The sequence below is a fragment of the Falco rusticolus genome, chromosome 17 (genome assembly GCF_015220075.1).
Source record: "Falco rusticolus isolate bFalRus1 chromosome 17, bFalRus1.pri, whole genome shotgun sequence".
Lineage (NCBI taxonomy): Eukaryota > Metazoa > Chordata > Aves > Falconiformes > Falconidae > Falco > Falco rusticolus.
In genome coordinates this window covers 594,623-615,888 of record NC_051203.1, presented here as the reverse complement: position 1 = coordinate 615,888, position 21,266 = coordinate 594,623, and the positions used below count along the sequence as shown (strand labels likewise).

General features: G+C 42.4%; 2 protein-coding genes across 3 annotated transcripts in view; both read right to left on the bottom strand.

The window, feature by feature from the left end:
* Positions 1-17,750, bottom strand: part of LZTR1 (leucine zipper like transcription regulator 1) — a 34,657-nt gene extending 16,907 nt beyond the window's left edge. The window contains exons 1-10 of one of the 2 annotated variants that reach the window (XM_037410599.1): positions 17,527-17,750; positions 17,380-17,442; positions 17,212-17,268; positions 16,452-16,531; positions 15,959-16,067; positions 14,478-14,561; positions 12,924-12,981; positions 12,194-12,333; positions 11,041-11,242; positions 2,647-2,799 (exon numbers count right to left, since the gene is read on the bottom strand). In XM_037410599.1, the coding sequence (XP_037266496.1) occupies positions 2,647-2,799; positions 11,041-11,242; positions 12,194-12,333; positions 12,924-12,981; positions 14,478-14,561; positions 15,959-16,067; positions 16,452-16,531; positions 17,212-17,268; positions 17,380-17,442; positions 17,527-17,702 (1,122 nt within the window). In that variant the 5' untranslated portion in view covers positions 17,703-17,750. The remainder of the gene's footprint in view (positions 1-2,646; positions 2,800-11,040; positions 11,243-12,193; positions 12,334-12,923; positions 12,982-14,477; positions 14,562-15,958; positions 16,068-16,451; positions 16,532-17,211; positions 17,269-17,379; positions 17,443-17,526) is intronic. The other variant, XM_037410602.1, reaches the window with a different exon arrangement.
* Positions 17,751-19,324: 1,574 nt separating this feature from the next.
* IPO9 (importin 9) overlaps positions 19,325-21,266 on the bottom strand; it is a 39,580-nt gene continuing 37,638 nt past the window's right edge. Inside the window, exon 24 of the mRNA XM_037410598.1 lies at positions 19,325-21,188. Within this exon, the coding sequence (XP_037266495.1) occupies positions 21,078-21,188 (111 nt within the window). The 3' untranslated portion in view covers positions 19,325-21,077. The remainder of the gene's footprint in view (positions 21,189-21,266) is intronic.

Here is a 21,266-nt window from a genome sequence, read left to right as displayed (position 1 = left end):
CTTTAGCCAAGAAACTTTAAAATTGGTGCTAACAAATACTATGATGGGAAGATTATGAAATAATATTGATTTATTAGTACATTACTGCTGGGCTCCTGTTTGATACCCCTCCAAAAGACAATGAGATTAATGTCAAATATAATCTATTTTAGATGGCTTCTATTTGTTCTTAGTAGTAATCTCATTAATTAAATAAGATTTACTGACTGAAAAAATCAAACATATTATAGTAGTTTAAAAATACATCAGTGACCTTTATCAACCAGACCTCCAACCTCATCCCAAAATATAAAGTTTCTTGCTGAGACCTATTTCTACACAACTAGATGGGCTGTGTTACAATACCTTTCTTACAACTAACTCTCCAAACAACAACAAAAAAATAATAAAAATTAAACAGAACTACTCTGTCAGAGATCAAATGCAGGCCACCTGATTTATACTTATTCAGGTCACTATCCCTGTCTTTTTTTTTTTTTTTTAAAAAAAATACTGTAGCTTTGCTTTTCATTGAAATAATTCCGAGTATTCTCTAGTATTTGCTTTTAAAAAATCAGCCACTGTATTTGAACAACCATATTTTTTTCTATCAAAAATCCTTAAAGCATTTTAACAACTGGTGCCAGAAAGAAAACATGAATCATCTGAACACTTAACCAAGTTAACACAATACTTGCTCGTCGCATCGTATTTAACTCAATCTGTTTAGGAACCTTATAAGGATGATTTTTAATTTGCAATGTTTGGTACCAGAGTGGTCAAGGAACCAGAGCTTTGCCACTTACCAGTAACTTAAGCAATCAAACAACTCAACTTTTTAAATACGCTTATCACATATTCCCTTCACAGTCCCACAAAACTTTGTTTTGATGTGGCATGTCCTGAATTGCTCGAAGTCAGCACACTATTCCTGCTGCTTACTGTTTCACTTGAAGCTAAAATCCCTCCAGTGCCATCCCTGTTGGTCTATCCTTTGATCCTTACCCATCAGCTCCCAGCCAGCTCCGCACCCATCCCAAGGCAAAGCTCCAGGCACTCCTTTGTATGGAGCACAACTGCTTCTCCTCACCTTCCCAGCCTGTTTTTCTGGTCAAGTGAACTATCTCACCCATGTCCAACAGGGTCACAGCTCTGCGACTGTGCACGATCTTCTAACTCCTCCTGCCTCCTAAGCCAAATGTGCTTGGGAGAGGTAGCTGAGATGAGCTGTTTTCACAAGGGGAGAGCAAGAGCCTTCCCAATCCTGTTGTCCACCAGATGCCTCCTCCCACACCTTCACTTCTCTTGAGGCGATGGCAATCCTTCCCTGACGCACCTTAGTGTAAATATTCCAGATAACAGGGTGAGAACTGCACTCAGTATTACTCCGATTGTAGCGCGGAACAGAGCCATTGCGCTGCAGAGCCAGGCCTGTCAGGTATGCCTAACACTAAAGGCAAACCAGTGCACCTACCAGTAAAGTCCTCCTGATATAGTAACAACTGCTACCTAAAACCATCACTGTGCAAATGTAACTTGAGTCTGGCAGGTGAGATAATCTGTGCAAAACTACACTTTTGATTTGCAGTAACTGCAATTTCAGTAAGGGTTTCTGCTGGCACAACTCCAGATGGTCACATGTGAATCCAAACAGCTATTGTCCTTCTCATTCCCAGTGCATATGGGAATGCTAAAAATCACAGATGATGGTGCACTGCCAGTCTGAACGTATTTGTCAGCTCTAGATCCTATACTTACCTCTCAATCAAGGTGATCTCCTTACTTTATTAGCCGTCTCTGACAAAAAGAATTTTAGATTCAATCCTGACACCTCTCATGATCCAGGCTGGCACCCCTCTGTGAGCTGCACTCCCCTGTTTCATCTGTTGAAGTGTTTTCTCTATTTAAGGTTAATGAGATTTGCAATCTGAGGCTCTTTTCAAGCTGGAATCTTTGCTTTGAAAAGATCTCATCAGTTACCTTTGCTTCCCCTTTCAGTACACCTTTCCACACCACCAGCATGGTTTGAGCCATCATTTTCAAAATTCAAGTATTTCAGAAGTGGGGTGGGGTTTTAGTTTTGCATTTCTTGTGCCCAAATTCAGTCCATATCCTGTCTAGACAGCACAAATTGAGTTTGTCCTGTGATGCTCATCAGGGTTCTGATTTGACTTACAAAGCTGTGCATTAGTGTTGCTTCTCCCTGTGCTAGAGTGCCGAGCAATCATTCAAATAGTTGAGATTACAGCCCTGAGCATCATCTCTGGGGCTGATTCCACATACTTTGAAATAAACTTAGTTAAATCTGTGCAAACCCCTAAACTCATTGATTTAAATTTTGACCTCACCAGGAATACATTCAGCTTCACTTGAAGTCCTTAATAAAGCTGAATCAGTGTGTAAGTAAAATTAAATCAAATGAATAGTTCCCACTCAGAAGTCAATACTAGTTTCCTATATGCAATTTAGAACTCGGCATGTGCAGAGTCAAGGCTTAAATGGGTCTTAGATTAGAGTTCAAGCTGAAATAGCTCAAGATATATTTCAAGGAGAGAAAAAAGGAGAGGAGGAGAAAAAGCGTAAACAAGGCTGGAATTTATTTCTCTTTCCTGAAATAAATTTAATTTGCATTTTTGAAGTCTTTTTCACTTCCCAGTGTTTCTTTACCTCCAAGTCTGCTGTAGGTGGTTGTTTAACTGTTGTTATGCTGAAATCTAAACCAAATACATCCTGAGATTTTTTTAAACCACATTCTTCCAAGGGCAAGGAAGGAGCTCCTTCTGGGGCAGATACTCTCTCAGCCACTTCTGGATAGGACACCTGGTTACAAGATTTAAAAACAATAGTATGTAAAAGTATAGATGGGAGGCATGAGAGACTGGATAGGGAGCAGCAGGAGCCCCCCTGCAGCTGAAGCTCCAGAAGATCATGCCCTTGTATCCAGAACATTCAGAATCAGTCCAGAAGAAGCACTGCGGTCTTGCTTGGAGCCTACCACTGTGACTGAACAATCTCACAAATTAGTTGTCTAATTTTCTTACGTTTTTTACAATGACAGAGGTATATGGCAATTAAAATCTTATGCACTTATTGCTTTTTGTCTGCCCTCTTCCTCCCGCGGTTCTTCATGAGAAGCCGAGGGTTTTGTTTACTGCAAGCAGGAAGAACGGAGGCCATGAACAAGGAAGGCAAAGAGGTAGTATCTGTCAGCTATTCCCACAATCCTGAGGCAGACTTCCCATGTTTTGGCTTGACGAAAAACCAGGGCAGCTGGACCACTGCAAAGTGACAACCCGTACTGTATGTCAAGGCTGACTAACATCCTTGGAAGCTGATGCAGTACAACCTTTCCTACGGCTGACAGGTTACAGCGCGGTGTGAGAACAGGCAATGTGCACAGAGCTAATGCAGCCGCCGCTGCTCCGCTGGAGAGCCGTGCGCTCCTCAAGGGCCAAGCTTTAGCTGGCTCTGTTCATGGTCCAGACACAACTCTTCTGTACCTCTGTCAAGAGATCTGGGTCAGTTACAAAAATCTATCTTTTCTGTAGCGAGATTTATTCTCTTAGCTCTCAAGAACGTACTAGCTATACTACTACTGCAGGCTGTGACTACTTGTTGTTGGTTTTGGTGCTTATCTTCTACCTCTTACTAATTTCTCAAAGTATTCTAACATGTTCTCAGTGCTTTTTCAGATTGAAATTTCAACAATATTGGCAACACTAGGGAATGGCTAAAATCAAATCCACTGCAGTTGTTTCAAGGCTCTTTTTCTCATTCTTTTAGCTTCTCAGAAGCCACCTTATATTTACAGAATACATTTTTAATTGTATAAATTTAACTCTCCTCACAGTCATATATGAATGAGTAGGTATTAAGGAAGCTGACTGTTGCACTGAACTCCGAAGCTAGTAAAAGATGCACTCGGATCTCTTTCACAATCTAGGAATACTGATGAGCATCTCTACCCTCCAATACCACTGAAAACTCTAAGCCAAAATGAAATAAAAAGACCTAAAGCCATCAACAAACAAACCTGATGAAGCAACATAAACTCAAAGGTTAAAAAAATAATAATCTATTTTTCCTCTGAAACTAGAAAAAAACCTTATGGTTTAGAAAAAAAAGGTCCAAATGAGATGTCACTACTGGTAGCTGTTTATAAAGAAATGCTTCCAGAATATCATACCAGGCAACAGCATAAAACTCTCAAACAGATGGGCAGACACGAGCTTTGGATATTCCTTAAGTTCAAGGAGGTTTAAGGATTTAAAATGTTTTCACGTGCTGGGTGCAGAAAATCTATATGCTTTTCAGACAAAATTGGAACAGCCTCATTTTAGAGTGAATTTCCAAGACATACAGCTCTGCAAATGAACAAAGAGAAGGCAAATGCTGAAGGACTTTATTATGCCTTTCCTTAGACAGTTACTCCTTTGAAATTATGGCAACGGACTCATCCATCCCGGCTTACGGCTGTAGCTACCTGAGAGCAAACAAAGGGCTGCTTATAATCCACGAAGCACCTATAACTGTTAAAAATCTGGCATGATATGAACCTAGCAACACAGCCTAGGCAAAGGCTTCTTCCACCTGTGAGGAGGAGCATCCAGCCAGCCATAGCCAGTCAACCACACCTCCATCCCAAGAAGGTTACGGAGTGAAGCCTCCTGGAAGCTACATCCACCACATGAAGGGGGTGACTAGGAGCAGCCAGCAAGGATTTACCAAGAGTAAATTTTTCCTGACTAACCTGATCACCTCCCACAAGATACTGAACGGCTACACAGATTAGAGGAAGGCACTGTGTTCTCAGCAAGTCTGTGGCTGAAACCAAATTGTCTGAAGTTCCTCATATGAATCAGTTAATACAGAAAAGGGACTGTCATGGATTGTGGCAGGGCACAGAAAGTTAGAGACCACGACGAAGAAACCTACAACACAGAATAAATCACTAGATACAAAAGCAAAGTCACAATAACAAGTTTGTTGCCATATCAGCTCTTCCAGAGATTTTGCACTTCTGGTTACGGTAAATAATAGTGGCTGGGACAGTGGACACCATCTGACATTCTGCTCTACACTGAAGATGAGATTTTTCCATTTGACATTCACTGGAGAATACAGCATGGAAACAGGGAGTTAAATTCTTTAACAATGATATTCAAACACATGCTGTTATAACTGCAAAGGTCAGAATATGAGACAATCTGTAACTTACTGAAAAACAGTAAATGCTCTTTCCCTTAAAATCATTCTAATATACCAGTTGCAAATTTAAAAAGCAGTGTTCATGTATAATTCATCAGAAAGGATTACACACAGTTGAAAGAGCGAGTATTGCCAAATCCAATGAACACATCTCAAAAGATCACACACTGAAATCTAACAACAGATGACAAAAATCAAGTGACCAGCCATTTCCTCCTTTTTGGCACCATCGTGTATATTCAAAAATCAGGTTACCATAATAGTACTTTAGGGATCTTAAATCTGACTTCCTGCACAGAACAATCTATGAGACTTCCTTGAAGTAGTACTGAAACGGAGCCGTTCTTTTAGAAAAGCTTTCTTTTTAGAAAATAGCAAATCCTGGTTTAGACATAGTGAAGAATCTACCAAAAAGCTCTGATAAAATGTTCGTTAGCCTCATTATTCACAATTTGTAAACTTCTATTTCCTTTTCTTTTTTAGTCTGAATGTTTCTAGTTTCAACTTTAAGCCACTGGATCCTGCTTTATCTTCTGTCAATAGATTAAAAAGCCTCTGTTCCCCAGGTAACCAGTGAAGAATTAATTTCCTAAACCTTCCCTAAAAGAGGCTGTGCTTCACAGCTGGTCACTGTGCTTCCCAATCTTCAGTCATTTTCAGGTTTCTTCTCTGAATAAGCTCCTCGATTTGCGGACACAAGATGGTGAGATATTATACTGGAAGATCTAGCTAATAAACATAGGGGTAATGTATTTATGGTACTAAATGATATTATGCTATGTCGGCTTCTGGAGCCAAGAATATCATCAGCACTTCCAGCCATTTTACATTGCAGGGAGCTTGTTCTCAGCTTCCCACAATTACTGAAGTTTTGAAGTCATTGTTTCCAGGGATACTCTAAGGGAAACCATTAAGCACAGACCACACACCCTGTTCTTAGATGTATTGCTTTACACACATACTGAAATACATCTTGTTTGTGCACACCTTAAGAGGAAATCCAAATCACACCGAGTGGACTGTTCCTTTAGCTGTTAATTGGCAAAACTCTGGACAAATAGTAAATAATAGGGGAAAGCTGTGATTTTTTGTTTTCTTAAGGTCACTGACAAAAGTTTATGGCAATGCAAGGATAACAACCAGTCCCTAAAGGACGTAAGCAGAGTAACTACTCCTCATTCGAAACTGTATTTCATATCTTTCAGTTATCCAACTTCATACCCATTTAATGTGAGTCATGTTAATGCTGTATTGTTCTAATTTCTTACCAGTGAGTGAGCTACAGAAATACATTCCTTCTGCCTATCATCCACTAAGTCTCCATTTTGCTTATTCTAGGAGAATTCAATAAAAGCATGTAATATACATCCCTTGGAAAGGTTATGAATGTAGACCTGACAAACATAAATCGAGTTGTGCAACAATATTAACTATAGTTACAGTGACAACCAGATTTTTATAAATACCAACATTTTCAAGATGTCTCTCTCCAACTTACCAAGCACAAATTTAAAAAGGTCACTGGTATGAAGATTCTAAATTTTTAACAAATATTTTCTAAAAAGGATGCAAGTCTGAACACTATCTATTATTTATAGACATAAAAAGTACCAGTCTTCTCTTTGGACTGTGAAATGCTAAATTTTATCTCTCCTAGCAAAACATGATACCCTGACAGCTACACATCTGGAGGCAGATCTTGTTAGGGGCCTCACTGCAGGAATTCAGGGTTTTGTTCACATAATAATGACGTTTCTTTTGCCTGAAGATACCTCAACAGGCGTAACTGATCTCTGCACAGGGAGACTGTGGCAGACTCATCCACAGTAGGATGACTAAGTCCTTTTAATCCTTCCTAGCTGCCCACAAACCACAGCACTGTAATCCATCTGAAAAACTCCAGAACTGTGCCTCAAAGTAAGCCAAGAGAAGATTACCAACACATTAACCTCCATTTTTGCTTATTAAAAGAAAAATTAAGAGCTTTGAAAGTTAGAAACTTTTACTGCTCTTGGCATTGAAAGGCCTAATTGTGAGACTAAAATGTTTCACTGGCCAAGTTTGAGACAAGCAAAGACAGTTTGCTCACTAGTACCTGCTTGCTCACTAGTACCTGCAGTCAGGGGGAATGTAACGGCAACTCACCTGGTAACAAGGGAGTGATTCACAGTGTCACTACCCACCAACCTCCTTCAAGCATTGCAAGGAATAAGAATTTTCTTCCTCTTCCTGTGACACCTGGTCCCCTATGAGGCAGCAGCTGTTTCCAAACATCACTTTTGATTCTGCAGGACTGTGTTCGCAGATGTGCACCCCTCCTAGACCTCCAGCTCCTCCATCACTCCCTGCAGAACACTCCTCTGCTGTAGCACAAACCGTAACTGCTGCATGCATGCGTGTCTGTCTGCTGGGGAGCAACTGTGCAAGATGGGGCATTTTCCCTCTTACTGCCTGCTGATTTTTTTATGCCGTTCCAACCACCTTTAGAAAGCCAAGGATATTTTGAGTTCAATACGAAAACTCGAGGCCAATAAAAAGAAAAATCTATTTAAATTATTTTTTAAATCCTCTGATAGCTCTGTGAAAAGGAAATCCAGCACCTCAGGAAGCTCTGGCAGTGTTATGCAGGAGGCATGGACTCAGACGTGATACTCCTCTGGCTGCCTTAGAAAAGTAGAACCCCCAACTGTGAAGATCATCTAACAGTAAAGATGCAGAATAGCTCTGTGTGCTCTGTAAAATATATGCACATATATTACAGTGTCAAGATGACAGTATGAGAAGCTATGGATTGCAACTGTGCAGTTCAAAAAGCCTGTCTTGATATTCATTTTGGAGACATCCTAAAAGCATAAAATAGGAGTTCCTGGTTTATTTTTAAGTACCGACCTGTTCCACGTTAGTTTCCCCTCTTCTACCAACTAAGCCATTTTCCGATCCTCCACGACACAGCGTGGCACTGTGAACAATTTTGAGAGACCTGGGCAAAGAATTAGAACAGGTCCATTGCCAGACTTGTTTCCAGGTTTTTGTTCTACCTGTTTACCCCAAATCCAGAAAATGCAGGACTGCCTCAGTCCACCTGCAGTGCCTAATACTTGACTGCTGCCTGTCCTCCAGAACTGCTACTGCTTCTACAACCTTCCCAGAACCCACCCTGTACCACTGCTATTGATGCTCAAATTGTGCCACCTTTTCCAGGTAAAAACCTCAAGATTTTTCAGTCTCATGCAACTTGTCACCTTCCACACTGCCCATAACAGGGTAGCAGGGGGAAATGCCTTTTCTACCTGACAGCCTATTTCTGTCACTGGCATGCACAGGTCTGACAAGTCCAAGCCACTACCTGGAAAAAAGCGTCTCGGGGCTGGCTTAATCTTAGTTCAGAGGATGGGAAGGACTGGAATGGCAGCAGTCACTCTCCTTCAGCGTAAGAAATCTCTTCTGCAAAGCACTGTAAAAATCACTGCTGAATTAACAGCTGAATCAGCACCAGGCCTTCTTATTTTGGACTCCAGAGGCTTTACCCACTCAACGCTAAACTCCAAAAGAATTAAGAATTATGGAAATACATCACATGATGATAAGTATGAAAGTTAACCTAGCTACAGTTAAGCAAAGCCGTATCGTGGCATTTCTAAGATCATGTAACATAATACAGAAAAACACACAAAGAACACATGCTATACAATCCATCCATTAGAAAAAGGGGAAACCCCCTGACTGTATCAAGAGCCAAGACAGATTATCCTGCTGCACAGTAACACAGGTCACCATCACCTCACACACAAGCAGAATCCTTCAAGCGCTGAGACAGCACTGCACTCATCATCTTCTATTTTGCTTCAACTTAATGTGAATAATTACATTCATAGACACGGACAAGAGGAAATTTCAAGTTCAAAGTGTCCTGGGAATAGTAAGTACAGTATTACAGACTCATCGCCACTGTTAAAAGTCTGTCAAAAGCTCATAGAAACTTCAGGAAAACAATTCTATGAAATGATCCAGTTATCACTCCAGAACACACAAAATCATTTAAAACTTACTTAAATCGCCAAAGCTCTCTCAGATCTTGCAGTTAATCAGTTTTGAAGAAAATTTATTCTCACGTGTCTCAGCTGAGCTTCAATCTTACTTTTTATTTCTACAAAATGAGTCTCTAAATGCTATAACTGTGAAAGAAACTTCAAAACACCACACATGCAGCTAACAGACACCTGCCTGGATTACAGACAGCCCAAGAAAAGAGCTCTGAAGTATGAAATGAAATTTAGCAAGGGATAAGTCAGGTAATAATGCTGTTTTACAACACCGTCAGGAGTAGTTTTGCTCTTGAAAGCAATAAGCAATCATATGAGGAAGAGCCAATGACTGAGGAAGTCAAGTGTCAAATGACAATGTTGCTAGGATCAGAACGGGATCTGTATTCCTGCAGGCAGCTGTATCTTTAAAAAGTTGGAGATGCAGTTTTATTAATTTCATGTGAAAATAAAGCAGCTTTGTCAAAGATAAAATAGGCTACTATGAAATACTTTGTCAAATATTTTTTTCAAATGAGGCCCACGTGCTTTGTTAATTTAAGAGCAGTGGATAAATGGTATTTTCCTATTCATCAAATGCCGAGTTACATGTCTTTGCAAACAAACTAAAATACGGTGCGACAGTCAAGGATGTGAGCACTTGTCATACCAATTCTAGAAAAATTAGTAAATCTGCATTTGATTATAATACACATAATATTAATCTCTAAGTTATAACCTTGATCTCGGCAGTTTAAACAACACACAAAGATCAAGTATTTCTACCCTGCAGATGTAGCTAACACACTAAACCTACTATTAAATCAGCTAGTACTTTAACATGGTTTAAGGTAAAATCTATCAAAATTAACAAATACAGTCAACATGACCATTCTAAATTCAGGACATATGCATAGCTGTACAGGCTTCAAGAAACCTACTTTTTTGTGCATTCTGGGAATGAAATGACCAGAGGCCACTGAAACCACATTTACTGAAATGTGAACTGAAACGTGTACTGAAAGCTTGCAAAACCTCAGCACTTCAACTTGAAGTACCAGGATATCCCAGAGATGGTATGTATGAGTGCGCTATGAAAAAAAAAAATTACATTTTATCACACAATCACTTAATTGTAATGAGTAGCCCAAGAGAAATATATTAACAACCATTAACTTTCCCCCCCCCCCCCCCCAGTATTTTCTCATTTGGGGTTTTACTTGGCCCTTTGTGGTCTACTGCCTTTTTATGTTCATGTAAAGAACCTACATTTTTTAATTTATCTACCTTCTTAACACAAATATGTTCCAAAAAGCCATTTCTGAGCCTCCCTATGATCGCTATTATTATTTTACAGTCGTACCTCTATAAGCACTTTACACTTGACCTAAAAGGGAAATGCTATTCTGTATAATTACAGAATTTCTAAGATTTTACGCACACAGGCATTATTACCGTGAAATAATCAAAACCTTGTCTAGTTTTGAACTCTGCTTCAACAGCATCACAAAGTCAGCCACACAACCACTGGCCCGCACAGTGAATTCATTACTAATCTTTGTCAAATAACGATTGACTCATAACTTGAATTACAAGTGCTTTATGGCATTGCTTTTAACAGTACTAAGCAAAGTTTTAGATGTGTCGACACTGACTAGCTTTTAAACTATGGCCCACAGTATTCCATCTGTTTAACCACTGGTGGGAAGGAACTACTACCATTTAGCTAAATGTCAATGTCCTTGTCAAAAACACGTCCGTAGCCTGACAGTAAAACCACGTCAAAAAGAGACGGAACATAAAAGGAAAAATCAAGACCAGAAAGTTTTACCTCGCTGTCTGGGCTGGGCTGGATAACTTCCCAGGTCTGAGAGTCCACATCGTAGCAGTGAAGCTCGTTGGGCAGCGTGTTGTCTGCAGCACCACCAAACACATAGAGATGCCGGTCGAATGCAACCATTGTGTGGCCGTACCTCCGTTGTGGAGGAGGAGGGGAGCCTCGAAGTAAGTGCTCGGTAGGAATTCGTGTCCAACTGAGACATTAAACATGAAACAGTGTATTTTTTTACAATTCTTTTCTGCAAAGTAAGTTTTCTAACACTCAGATTGCATGAATAAAGAAGAGGAGCTCTATTACAGTAATTACTGAACCTGCATGAGACAGACAACGACTAATCCTGCAGGATTCCCAGAGATTTATGTCAGCTCCATGTTGCTAAACTTCTAACTGAAAATGTGATAAAGGCAGTATGATTCCCTGACCCAGATGTATTTATGTAAAACCCAGCAGCTCAAAGACCACAACTCAGGGAGGAATCAGTGATCTTTTTAACACATGTTAACAGCTACCCCTTCTAAGTAAAGGGCACCGTCCTGATACCATATACCCCATTTTGGTATCGCTTACTCACTACGACAGCACGATTTCAGCCAAGGTCGTTGTTGCAGTTGTGGTTCCACTCCAGCCAGTAACCAGACAGACCAGGCTGTCAAAACAGGCCAGTGCATCTGCATTCCCACTTTATAGCATTTTTAACCCATCAGAGGGGCCACATTTTCAGAGCAATGGCTGACATTCTGAGAAAGCCACACCAACCATCTCAAATTGAATACTCAAGATTTTAAAAAATACTATGCATTTTACATTTCCAAGTGATTTCACTATGAACTGGTATTTCACAGGATCTCTGGTTCTAGTCAGGTATTTATAGAACAACTTTCAGTAAGGTAGTATTCGGCATCCCATTCTGAATACACTAAGATTCGTACTCACTGTTTAATCTACTCTATTTTCATCTGCTGAAAAAGACCAACCTGATGCATGTGAGAAAACATCTCATTAAAACAGTCCATATTTTACCTTATCCACCCTTCCTCATCATGAGATGCAGTATTCTTCCTCAATACCCTTAGGTATGTGCATTTCTCAACTCAAGTAGTCAAGGATTATCTGGATTTTGCACAACTTAACTGTCTACACTTACATCTTTTCTTTGAATTCAAACTGAAAGAGATTATTGGTAATCTTTGCTCCACTCTGGCCAGAGAAAACAAACATCTTGTCTTTGCAAACAGCCACGGGAAAATTACAGCATGAAGGAGGAATTTCACCACTTTGTTCAATCTGAAAGATAATGAAGTTCAAAATTACGAATGTCTTACAGTAGTGCGCAGCTATGCATGCTCAGTACGCTGCAGGACCATGCATCAGCAGATAAGACAGACCACATGGCAGCAATGTGTGCAGACAACCAAGTCCCTGTAAATCTGGCTACAGGTAATCAACTAATGCTGTGCTTAAATGTCTGCACAGACTAATTTTATCATGGATGAAAAGGATGGGAGGTCACATTTCTAAAGCCCCTGCTACTGTAAGGGTCAGGACCCTCATCTTGATAGCCAGCCAGCAAAGCTCCCAGCCTGCGGCAGCGGTTAAAGTGGGAAATGCAGTCCCTCTTTATAGGGGACATAGCAAAGCCACCGTGGGCAGTCCAGGTCCAGTTCACAGATTCACAAGCGAAAAGTCACACTTTAATATACACTTGGTTTTCCATATACACAAATAAAATCAAATTTGAACTGTTTCTTTTCACCTGTGTGACAAATACATTATGAAGAGAAAGCACTGCAGTCCAGCATAGGAAATTTTAAATAATTGTGCATGAAAACCAAACAGGAAAATTCTATGTGTTAGTTGGAATTAAAACTTCTTACCTCTTCCCAGCATGTTAGCTCTCTATCCTGTAGCCCAATAGTCCACATATCATTTAACCTATGTTATAACACAAAAAATGCATTATTTGAAACAGTTTATTTTCAGTAATTTTTAGCTCGTGGTGTTGAAAGGACCGAGACCCTATTTTACTGGCTTTCCTTCTTCTGCACAGGAAGAATCTCCTACTTCACTAGCAGAAAAAAACCTATTAGAATCTTTTTGCCCTATACCTGAATTCTATACACCACACCAGCTGGCTTTAGCATCTTCTGGTTACAAGTACACTATAGTTAACAGCTGCACACAGCAACTCTGCCTGGAGCTTAAGGATTTGAACTATTTAACCTTTAGGATTTTTACAGAAATACCCCTTATTACCCTGCTGCCTTCTACTCATCCCTGCTAACCCCCGAGACTGACCACAGTAATCATTTATGTGGCTGAATCCTACCTTAAATACATAGAGGACAAAGTGGGTAACCTGACACATTGCTGACTACTATGTATCTGACAATGCTTTTCCCAGTACAAGTTACTCACAGTAACTACAGATGCTTCCTTTGTTCAAATCTGCCGGGAGGCTCATGTTCCACAAAAAGACATTTTTTGATGTGATTAGACATATTTAATGTAAATTAGACAGCTCCTCTCATCCAGTCCCTCCTTCCAGCTACCCAGGGTCCTTGGGGAACCCCCTAAGCTGGAACTGAGCAATCCCACAGCGTTATGCATCTTTCTCCAATTCCTCCCCCAGAAATAAAGAAAACATCCTATCTGTTTTTCCAATTAACAGCAGTTCTCCCAGAGACTCTGAGGAGCTGGTAACTTTTCTGCAGATTCTCCTTTGAAGAGGAGGCAACCCAGCACACTGAGGCAGCTCCTAGTTTGTGGCAATCTCTGTATGCTCTCACAATGCAAATATTGTGCACCAACACAAAGTACTTCTCAAGTTCATCAAGACAAAAAAATATTATGTACTCAAAATTGATTCTTCCCTGATAGACTAACAGAAAATGCAAAGAGATGCCATCTGGGACAAAGCACCAGACTCTCCTAACTTCTCAGTATCACTCATTTCCAGTCTTTTCTTATCCAAAAATCTCATCACCCTTCCACCTAAATAATATGACATGCTATCAGAGAAAAAGCTGACGTGTTGCTCTTAGTTCTGTCATACAACTTCAAAGAAAATACATGCTCTGTTCTGTAAGCCATCAGCAACATCAAAAGACCCATGGTGGCTATCTTTTGAGAAATGCTCATTTGCCAAATTTCAAAGATCCTTTAGCATCTTTACAGCCAAGAAGAGTGTCAAATTATACACCCTATAGCCATTCTGAGCCACCATATTTTTAGGTTTTAAACACATACTTATTTTGAACATGAAACAGTGAATTGCAAAAATGTAATGCTTAACAACAGGGGGGGGGGATTTGCAAAGCTACAGTTATGTATTAAAGCACTTGGTATATGAAAACATCTCTGTAAAGTTGAAAAGCAAGGGACTGGGATTTTACAAAAGCACCAAAGGAGAGAGTGATCCCACCACATACCGTGCATTGCCATCGTATCCTGCAAAGATCCACAGCTTGTCACTATACACTGTTGCGCCATGAGCTGACCTCGCAACTGGCAATCTGCAATTGAGAAAATTAAAAAATTCTTAAATTGCCTGCAGAGGTGCTATCAGAAGAAGATCTGCATGACAAGTAAAATGCACGTGTAAGAAGAATAAAGTCCCCTACACAAAATGGCTTCAAGTCAGGAAATCGCTTCTGTCATTCATCCTCAAAACACAAAGCAAGCCTCCGACGGGTATGTTTTAGAATTTTACACTCTGCTTCCTTAATTAAATAAAAATTACCTTAATGAATACAGAAAAAAACCAACTGGGGAAAAAAAGCCCAACTAATCCCTTGCCAAGCCTTAAATACCCTTAAAAGTATTTTATGGAAAGTAGCTAAGTAGCGGGACAATTAACAGCACTATCATTACGGCAACGTGGCAATCCACTCATGCTATTACATCCAGTAGACGTAATGTTAGCTTGTCTGAGGTCATTTGTGCAGTATGCACACCTGTAACTACAGGCAAAGACAAGGACATTTGAGTTTGAAAATATGAGTAAGAACTACTCTGCTAAATGTCCAAAGTCAGACAATAACGAGAAAGAGAAATTACTCACGTTGCCTCCATTCTAAAACATAGCATGTGCTCATCAGCGGCGAGCAACGGTAACTTAAGAATGGATTGTGCATTCCTCATCCCTTTCTACAAATCACAGAAATAAATGTTCCTTTACCTCTCCCCACTAAAATCAGCATTTGAGAAACTTCAAATACACAATGAACTTGTGGGTAAAGACACAGTATGTCCCGTATGTGGGTGTGGTAAACATTGAGTAGTTGGGTCAAAATCAGTGTCACAGATAACATCCTGAAATGGGCACAACACATTACTGGTTTTGATTTTGCCTTGGAAAGCTGGAACTCAGGAACCTGTCAACAGGATCCAAACAGATCTCATCAATTTATTCATCCGCTTCTGAATTTGTGTGAACACACATCACCTTAAGGTGCCTGAAGGCAGTGTGTGCATTTCAGAGCACTCCAAGTCCAATTTTAATCAGAAAAGAATGTGTAGCTTTAACTATAAACAGGCTTCAAATCGGTTTCTGATAAAACTAAATTGTTAACTATGAGGTATCAACAGATTTTATGCTATCCTTGAAAAAGAAACAATTCAAAAGAAAAAATTCCATTTCCTCTCATCCCTTCTGTCACAGAAAAGAAACATGGGGAATAAATTTTGGTCAAATTCCCAAGGTGGTACACTACAGAATGGAGGCCTTGCAAAAAAACTCCTTCAGAACAGAAGATAGTTTTCAGAAAAAATTAATCAAGAAAGTACAGCAGAAATTGTCCTGCAGCCTTACTATTAGCACTGTACCTAATTCTAACGATGCAGTTTTAAATGTCTCCTGAACTACGCTCAAGTCCCCTTGAAGAGTGTGGTAATGATGCCAGCTCCTTACCTTCCTTCAGTCTTCCACTCCGTCCACTGCCCAGTTGCAAACTTATATTCAAAGAGATCATTTTTATTCTTCAGGTTGGAATTGGAATAAATGTCTCCAGTATAGCCACCTGGGCAACAATAATTCCATCAGACTCAAGTGCAATAGAGCATACGCACTTCTACTCATTATATTAGAAGAAAACTTAAGTTTAGATAGCAGAAGGAGAAGGTACTTGGCTAATGGACTACTACAGGTGGGAGACTTCTCCTCTACTCCTACCCTTAAAGAAACACTATGGTAATGAGTTCCAAGCCTTCTTTACTTTAGACAAAACAGCAAAAGTATTTCTAAGCTAAAGTTGAAATCACAGTCAGCCATAAAAAGTACTGGATTTGCTACTGAATAAGTTCTTTTTATACTTCCTAAAAATATCTCATTCTTTTTTCAAAACAATAGTACCAGCACATTTATCATTCTGAACACGCACAACTGTAATCTGCTGCTGTCTTACCAAACACAAACATGCTGCTCCCATAGACCACAGCTGAGTGGTGATACCGTGGTGCTGGCGGGGTCCCCGTGGTAAAAGCCCTGCACAACATTTAGAACAGCAGCAATCAAACATTCCTGTCATGCTTCAGGCACTCAAAGCTATCTTGCAGATTCAAAAAACCCCAATAGTGAAAAGTTACTCTACTGTTCCTGAGTGTTTTCACAGTTTTGGTTTCCTAATTATACTAAGATTTTGTGACAGACTTATTACTATAAGCATAAACCGTTACAAACATGATGCTGTTTGGCAGAGAGAGCGAGGCACAGGTAAGACAACAGACTGCACATTCCAGAGCAAAGGAGCAAAGCAAAGACACCTGTGAGCCCCGCCCCCCCCCCCCCCCCCCCCCCCCCCCCCGCACCTCTCCTGCCCTGAGGGTCTGCAGTAACCCAGTCCCTCTGCCTGCGCATCCTCCCAGTGCTCTCACAGCCTGTACAAACAGCGGCACCCGTGGCACTGCCCATCCCTGTGGTGCTCAGCACCCGCTCGCTGGCAGGAGCTGTGTGGGGGCACTCAGTAACCTCCCGGACAGCTCAGCTGCACAGCAGCCTGCAGAGCTCAGCTGGGACAGCCCCAGGGCTGGGGGTGACACTTCCCCTCGCGTGCTCTGGTAGAGCCCCCAGCTTTTACACCCGGGCCCGAGGAGCTGCAGACAGAAGAGGCATCGCCCGGTGCTGCCAGCAGCGGGGCAGAGCCTGGAGCGCACAGCGCGGCCCACCTGCACCACGAGCAGTCCTTAACGTCGAAGCGCAGCAGGTCGTTCAGCATCGTCTTCCTGCGGGGAGGAACGGGAGGCGGCTGAGCCCGCTGACCTCGGCCCCCGGCCCCTCGGGCCTGACGCCCCGCAGGCCCAGGCCTGCTCCCCCCAGGCCCGCCGCGGCCTTACCCGTTGTCCCCACCGAAGACGTAGATGGCGTCGCGGTAGGCCACCACGGTGTGCTTGCTGCGCCTGCGGGCGGCAGAGAGCGGCGGTCAGCTGCCGCCGGGACACTCGCCCTCCCCTCCCTCCCTCCCCCCTACGCCCCTCACTCACCTGGCCCCCACGAACTCGTCGCAGGGCGGGAGACGGCGCCACCGGTGCACCGTCTCGAAGGGCCCGAAGTTGAGCGTGAGGTACTCGACACTGTCCGAGCAGCTGTGGTCGAAGTCTACGCTCGGCGCCACCTTCGAGCGCCCCGCGCCGCCCGCCGGGGCCCCGGCCGCCGCCATGGCCCGGCCCAGCGCCCGCGGCGCTGCCAGGCGGACTACGGCTCCCGGCGTGCCCCGCGCCCCCTCGCCGCACGGACCCAGCATGCACCGCTCGCTGCCGGCCGCGCAGGGGAAGGCCGTGGGTTCGAGTCCCGCGCCCGCCCTCAGCGGCACCGGGGCCGCCTCCGCAAAGACTCGGAAGGCAGGCGGGTTTATACATGAAAAGCGTTGATTTGTCAATACAAAAAAACCCGCCCCACAAGTAAACTAACAAAGTCCCCCATGACCAATACTCATGAATGTGCATAAAGTCTCGTTGCAGAGCCTCAGCCCAGCTGCTCTGCTGGCTGGTGACAACGCAGCCCGCGAGGGTGGCAGCCACCATCCCACCGTCTGGTTCTAGTTTAACAGGCAGCTTGTACCTCCTGGGACGGCGTTGGTAACCTTTAAGACTATTGCTTTAGATTCTTCTCAACCGTAGAAAAGGAGCCAGAGGGGTGCCCTGCGCCGGCAGCAGCCCTGGCACATGGCGGTGGAGCCCAGCGTTCCTCGCCCTCCGCGAATGCCACGTTCCTGGGTGGCTGCTGCAGCACCTGCCGCCGGCAGCCTCACACCAAACACAGCTCTTGCCTACGGATTCCTCACCCAGAGTCCAGCATCGTGTGATGCAGGACAGAGGGGCACAGGAGCTCCCCCAGGCCACCTCCCCTGCAGACGGCTGCTCTCACACCCTACTTGGCCTTTCTCTAGGGGGGAGCTTGAATCACAGTACTACTTGCCAAAACCCATCCTGCACACCACCACTCTGCTTGCGACGGAGTGTGGCACACTGCCACGTCGTGCCCGCCCAGCTCAGGCTACGCGCCAGCTATATGCTGCAGGAGGGACAGAACAGAGCACTGGTCCCCAAAGGCCACTTCTCCCCCAGTCCTTCCCTTCTCAACAGATACCCTCCTGGAAAAACCATTAACCCCTGCAAACCAATAGTTTCTAACCAACACACCAACAAGCTCCAACAGGAACTCTACACGACACTGGCCCATCTACTTTTTGGACCTTGCAACTGCAAAGAAATCCTTGGATTTCTCAGTTCAGGATGAGGAACAGTATCAGTAGTATTAAGCCGGTCTCATTTTTCATGGTCTTATTTAAACCCACCATCCAACTTAAACTAAAGTGAGCTCCCCTAAGGCACACAGCAGCCAACTCCCACTGGAAAGCAGTGAACCCCACCAGCACCTCTCCACGAGCTAGACCTGAATGTGTTCCATTTACTGCTGACACCCCAAAACACACCTTGATGCTTCCAGATGTTTGGTATTCTTACCTCCAAGAATGGATGACTGCTTTGAGCTTTGCTGCTAACACACAGGGCAAAGAAGGATGGTTCTACCTCCTCCCAGGGCGGGGATCAGTCACTTTGAAGACACTCGATCCTTCCTGTACAGCTATCAGGATACACCACTGCGGCCATCTGCTTCTAGTTGGGTTTCCTCAAGAGACTGCACTGTTTAGTTTAACTTGTTGGCCCTTTTCAGTGAAAGTTGAGAGAGACAAATTCCTCACAACAAAATTCCTAATAGACTTTAAAAAAAAATTAAAATAATGTTTAGGTAGAAGAAAGAACCACAGCATCCCCACTGAAGGGAAGGCCATAGCACGTTTAATTATATATTCTTATACACCAGAGAATCCACAGGGAAGAAAGACACCGCGACACAACTGCTTGGAAATCAGAGCTTAATATACCTTATTAGAGACACACACACACATGCACACACACAAACATCAGGCTTCCAATCCTGCCTCTCACAGAGCTATTCATACAAAACCGCTGAGAACCCAAGGACCATTCAGATCAGTCTGCAGCGAATGGTGGGGATGCCCCGCTAGTTGTGCCCACTCTCAGACACAACATGAGGGGTTTGGGTGGGAGAGGGGAGCAAGGTCTGCTTTAGAATTCAGAGTTATTTTACCATTTTCCCCACACTTGCTAAACAAATTATGCCATCTTTGGCTGTTAAAAAGTTAATTTATTATCCCCTCCTGGTAAAAAAGTGAAAAGCTATACTCTGTTAGACCAGTAAGATACAGAATCACTCCAGCTCTTTGGAGGTTTTTAGATACAACTTCAAAGCATATTGTTCCACAAAGGAACAGCAAGTACCTTTCTTAAGAAAGGAAACTCTATAATGGGTCAGCCTTTTCTTTTACGCAGAAGAAGATGTATCCATTACAGGACTCCCTTTCTGTCCAGACGACTCCTGTGAAATACCCTAACATCCTCCAGGCAGCACATACAGAAAGTTTCCTAAGGAGAAATAAGTCTTAAAAAAAGTGACTTCAGGAAACAAGTGCAAGTTTCTTTTAAATCTGTTTTATAAGGAGGATACCAATGTACATTTTAATAGTTTTATTTTCATTTTCCCCAAGGGGGAACCAAAGGCAGAGAGGTGTTGTGAGATACATCACACTGTTCTTATGGGTAAATCAATTTGCAAATGTTATTTTACCACTCTATAAAAATACACACAGGAGTGTGAAGGAAGCAAAGTAGTTCAGAGTGGCTGTCATGGAGCAAATATGTTAAATACAGTCAGGTCTTTTTCCCCTAAAAATTGTGGCTTCTTATGTTCCATAAACCCAAAGTCTTTAGTAGCCACGTGCCACAGGAACAGAAATTTAAGTGGTAGCTTCCTTTGAGCATGTGCACACAAAAGCGTTAGTAAAGAACTGCTCCCATGGGACTAGGCAGCAGATGTGAGCAACAAAGCCCCATCCACAACAGGAAAGAAGATATGCATTCAGTTTTATTATCTCAGCTTCCCATCCAAACTCCTGTAAACAGTTTCCATACCATTTAGGCATCTCTGATAGAAGAGTCTATAGTTCTATAAAAAGAAGTCACGCTGTAAGATCAAGATATTTACCCTGTATGTGTTATGTGAGCGCAAAGAGGAACAACCTTCCAATTTCTCAAGATACATCCAAGCAATCTGTAAGTGACCCAATTCCTTTCTCTGTCCAACTGTGCTGTGGGAAACTCAGTTAAGTGCCTCTTCACAGGTACAGTTTGCTTTTAAAAATATTAAGAACAAATTTTTTTTTTTTAATCTTTAAGAACTTCCTGGAAAGTTACTGTGGAAAATGAAAGTGCTCCCATGGTGAGACGAAATGTGCAAAGCTCTACAGACTTCTGTCCTTGTTGCTTTCTTAGTATTCCATCCCTTAGCAGATTCATGTGAAGATGAGGCTCAATACATTGCAACGAGGCCATCATCCACCTGTAACAAGCAGGCAGACACTGGAAAATGTTTTATGTTGAATCATAAAACGTGGAATAAGCAAAAAAAAAATAATTGTTCAGATATGATCAGTGTGGTCTCTTGCACGGGTTTATATACCAATGGCCTGTAACACTCGCTTTTCATTCTCATTGAGATGGTCTGAAAACATTGCATAGCAGGGCTGCTGTGCAAACTGACAGAGGAAGTCAGTGAGATAGGCCTGAAAGGAAGACAGAAAGACCCAGTTAGCATCATGTCACTTTGGAAATTCTGTTTCTTTCACATATTGGAAGATAAA